This window comes from Arachis ipaensis, chromosome B8, assembly GCF_059453495.1.
Source record: "Arachis ipaensis isolate K30076 ecotype BB chromosome B8, ASM5945349v1, whole genome shotgun sequence".
Classification (NCBI taxonomy): Eukaryota; Viridiplantae; Streptophyta; class Magnoliopsida; order Fabales; family Fabaceae; genus Arachis; species Arachis ipaensis.
The window spans coordinates 112,632,844-112,637,113 of NC_142443.1; the positions used below are offsets into that span (position 1 = coordinate 112,632,844).

The following is a 4,270-nucleotide window of genomic DNA, read 5'->3' on the forward strand; positions in this document are numbered from 1 at the left end:
GATACTATTAAGGTAATCAGACCGTGCACGTATATTCTTAAAGCTGCGAAGTAGTCGATGAAAGACCTTGCCAAATCTTCGAAGCAAGAGATTGAACCTGCAGGTATCTTAGAAAATCAAAGTAAAGCAGCACCATCTAAAAAAGTTGGAAAAGATCGACCGAGTATAGGGTCAAAGGCACCATTAAAGAACATCATGGATTGAAATTTCTTAATATGGACGCGAGGATCTCTGAATCCTTCATATGGCTGTAGTGCAGTAGGCAACACAAAGTTCTTCGGCATCTGGAATTTGACGATATCTTTCAAAAAAGATTATCTATCGTTAATTTTTCTTTTGGCAGGGTGATCTCCTGGGAACCTGCCTGAGATCGTGTGCCGTTTGAGGTCGTGTTCTTAGGATCCTCCGTGTTGAAATTTCCATTGTGAATTGACTCTAAGAGATCGGCCATTCTCTTAACCTCAGCGAGGAGGGTAGCATTCATGGCTACCAACTCAGGGAGGAGGAGTCTGAGGCACGACGTCATCAGGCATGTTTCTGCAAAAAATAATAAGATAAAGTGTGCGTGGGGTTAATTTAAATAAACTCGGCCCCACAGTGGGTGCCAAATGTTCCTGTCTGGAACTGGGCTACGAGGTGTAGGTCGGATGCAGCTGGAAGAATAATAGCAACGTCCTTCTTCTGTGTGCTGCACCACGAGTTTCTTTCCCGTTCGAGAAATGTAGAGAACCTGTAAAAAGGACTCCGATACTTAAGTCAGTTCGCGATCAAGAAACAATAATAATAATCACAATGTTTTACTAAGCTTTGTTTTTGTGTGATTTTTTATGTTCCATCTGTTCTCTGTGCCTGCTAGGTCGTTCGTGTATTGATATTTATGCTGAAAAAGGTGCTTGCTGTAATCCCGAGATTCTTAGGACGTAAGTCGAAGTATAGCGCGGATCACTCTTGTTTGGCGCAACCGAATTTGACCTAGCGGCTCTGAAGTATAACGTCGGGTTGATTTTCTAGGATACGGATCCATTTCTATTCATGTTTCATCTGATTCTATGTCTTTATTTTAATATTTTGTGTTTGTTTTCTAAGTGTCTTTGTTAAGATGCTTACATCAAGCCTTAAGGTGGATTTTTCCTTTACCTTGGGACTTTGTAATCGTTTTTCACATCAGATTTAAAGTCTTGATTCTGTAACGTCCTCGCTGATTGATACTTTATTTCTTTTTTAATTCGTTTCCGTTAAAAGATTAATTAGGATTTCTATTATCGTAACTATGACTATTGGGCCTCGTCTGTAACAATATCCTTAACCAAAAACCATACGCGGTAATTAGCTGAACAATAATTCGCTTTACATAAAAAATAAAAATAAAAATACTAATCACACCAACCTAATTAATGTCTTTCCTACCACCAGAGAAAAAAAAAAAAAAAACCTAACTCCAACACGGCTGAAAAATCCACACCCGTGAACGTTAAACTTTTCTAGTCCAAGAAAAAAAAAAAAAAAAGTAAAGTTTCAATGTTTTCCTCTCTCAAAAACACCACATTTACCAGAGTCAGACTTAGTCAACGACTTCAACCTCACGAAAAACTTTACCTTCTTTTCGCACCCATTCGACCCATTAACACTCTCCTTTCTCTTTCGCCCACCCAGCGCCGTGTCCCAATTCTCCGGCGACCCTATCATTAATACACTCTCCGGCGACCTAGTCCCTACTGACACCGCCGCCACTACATCCTCATTATCCATCTGATCCCCACCACCGCCTCCAGCGGCCGCAAGAGACAGCATCCTCCCTTGCATCGCTGCCACAACCTCCTTCATCGCCAGGTCAGCATCCCCTCTGTTCCTCAATAGGATCTCCCCAACTTGCGCCGGCGTGAGGGACCCACCCGACCTAATACACGCATCCACGGCATCGAACAACGCATGAGACTCAACCCCGAGGTAGTTCCTAACTAACTCCTTGAACGCATGGATCCCGCACGTGCCAAGGCTCACGTGCACGTCCATGCGCCCACACCGAACCAGCGCAGGGTCCACGCTATCCCTGTGGTTCGTAGTGAACACCACAATCCTCTCCTCGCCACAACACGACCACAACCCGTCCGTGAAGTTCAGGAGCCCTGAAAGCGTAACCCTCCCGCTATCTTCACAACCCGAAGACGACATCGTCGTTTTGCACTTCTTAAACGACTTGGCCGGTTGCTTCTTCGTCGTTCTGTCAGCGGTTAAGTCCACGGAACAGTCAATGTCTTCTATAACAATAATGGAGCGGTTCGTCGTTTGGATTAGTAGCGACCTCAGCTCAGAGTTATCCGAAACTTTTGTGAGTTCCAAGTCGTATACGTCGTAACAGAGGAAGTTAGCCATAGCTGCTATGAGGCTCGATTTACCGGAACCGGGTGGACCGTGGAGTAAGTACCCCCGCTTCCACGCACGCCCAACCCGGTGGTAAAACTCTCTGCCGTTTTGAAACGAAACGAGGTCGTTTTTTATTTGTTTCTTGAGTTCTGGCTCGAGAGCCAGGGTTTCGAAGGTTGAGGGATGGCGGAACGGGACGGAAACCCATCCGGACTCGAAGGAACCGGAGCCGGTTGTGTTGTTGGTGAAGAGGCGGCGCTCGCGGCTCACGCGCTCGAACTCCTCCGCGCGTGAGGTGACGTGGGAGAGGTAGGACGGCAGTAGCGCCTGCCTGTGGCGCTTCGGTAGACGGAGAGTGAAGCTTCGTTTCTCGTCCAGGGAGTCTTGTACGCCGTCGACGTGGTGCGTCCAAGAGAGGCGGTGGCCGCCGAAGGAGTCGTGGACGGTGTGGTTTGGCGCTACGGCAAAGGTGACGCGGGAGGAGGAGGGTGAACGGGAGAGCGTGACGCGGCGGCACGAGGCGGCGGGGGAGGCAGACGCGGCTGCGTTCAGGTAGAGGTGCACGTGGCGGTAGAGGTCGTTGAGGTCAACGCCGCAGTAGCCGTTGAACTCAGGGATCTCAACGTATGCGTAAGGAGATAGCAGATCTTGTGTTGATTCGTATACAGAGTGAAGCAGAGAGAGAATCTGAGATGGAAGCACATTTTGCAGAACGGTGAGTAACCCTAACAGTGACCACAATTGTGATAATATCTCCATTTTTGCAATGCTGATCAGCTGATGTTTGTGTTTGTTGGTTTGAGATTTTTTGTTCGAGGGATGGTGGAGTCGAAAATGGAGTGAGAATTTGTTTGCTTCTTTTCACATATTTTTTTCTTTTTTTTTCCCTTAGGTTTGTAACTTTGGGGGTTCTTATACATTGCATAAAGTGGGAACAGAGTCTGCTAAAGGTTGGTGTTTTGGGTTTGGAGATGAAAATAAAAGCAGCATTGAGCATATTGCAGAGATAGAGTAGGGTAAAGTTAAAGGTTAAAGATGATGAAGCCGACCAATTTGCTTTAATATTTCGCTTTTGCTTTGTTCGTTTGTAGATGTGATAGATTTTGCTCAAATAACCTCATCTCTTAAGCGTGGGCTACAATTGCAGAATGAGAATCTTAGAAAATGCAAAATTTTCGTTTTGCCAAAGGTTCTGTTGCTATCTTTAGTTTTTGCTTGCTTGTTTTTGTTTGAGAGTTTATATTTTAAGGGCTCATTAACCAAAATCACACAAGGAAAAAGAGTCACATTTTTCACCAAAGGATTAGCATTCAATTGTTACATTTTTTCCCCTACTTTTCTAGTAGTGCTCATTGTATGGTGTATTTTTCCCGTTCAACTTTAGCATATTCATCAAAATGCAATCAAGTTCCACAAGGTTTATATTAGGGATGGAGGGTCAATACTTTGTAGTTAATACTAGTAGTAGTAGAGTAGCTATATAAGACGGGTTACATGAAAACACACGGGCTACGGTATAGTGTGGATCTTGAGACTGCTTTTGTTTTTTTTTTTTTTTTTCCTTGACGAATCACACTTTATCTTTTTCCCCATTTGTTCTTGTACTTTGCGCATTCAGACTTCAGAGAATGTTCCTATGAATAATTACTGGAATTAGCTAAAACGACGCTTGTTAAGTCGTTTAATATAGAAACATTTAACTGGAAAGTAAAAAAATTTGAAATTTTCTATATTTTTGTAATGTATTTACTATTTATTGGGATAAAAGAGAAAAGAACTTTGAAATTTCTAGTAATCTTGATAATGTCCTTAAGGACGCTTCAGGGTAAAATTCCTAAAATCTATTTACCTCGTCACTCACTCATCATTGTGGGTGTCAGGTGGAAGGTGATAACAATGAGAGGAT

At 43.7% G+C, this 4,270-nt stretch overlaps 1 protein-coding gene across 1 annotated transcript; it reads right to left on the reverse strand.

Moving 5' to 3' along the window:
- Positions 1-1,302: 1,302 nt before the first annotated feature.
- LOC107613970 (AAA-ATPase At4g25835) lies at positions 1,303-3,658 on the reverse strand. Its single transcript, XM_016316177.3, has one exon. It carries the CDS (start codon positions 3,121-3,123, stop codon positions 1,516-1,518), a length of 1,608 nt encoding a protein of 535 aa, XP_016171663.2. The 5' UTR covers positions 3,124-3,658; the 3' UTR covers positions 1,303-1,515.
- Positions 3,659-4,270: the final 612 nt, after the last annotated feature.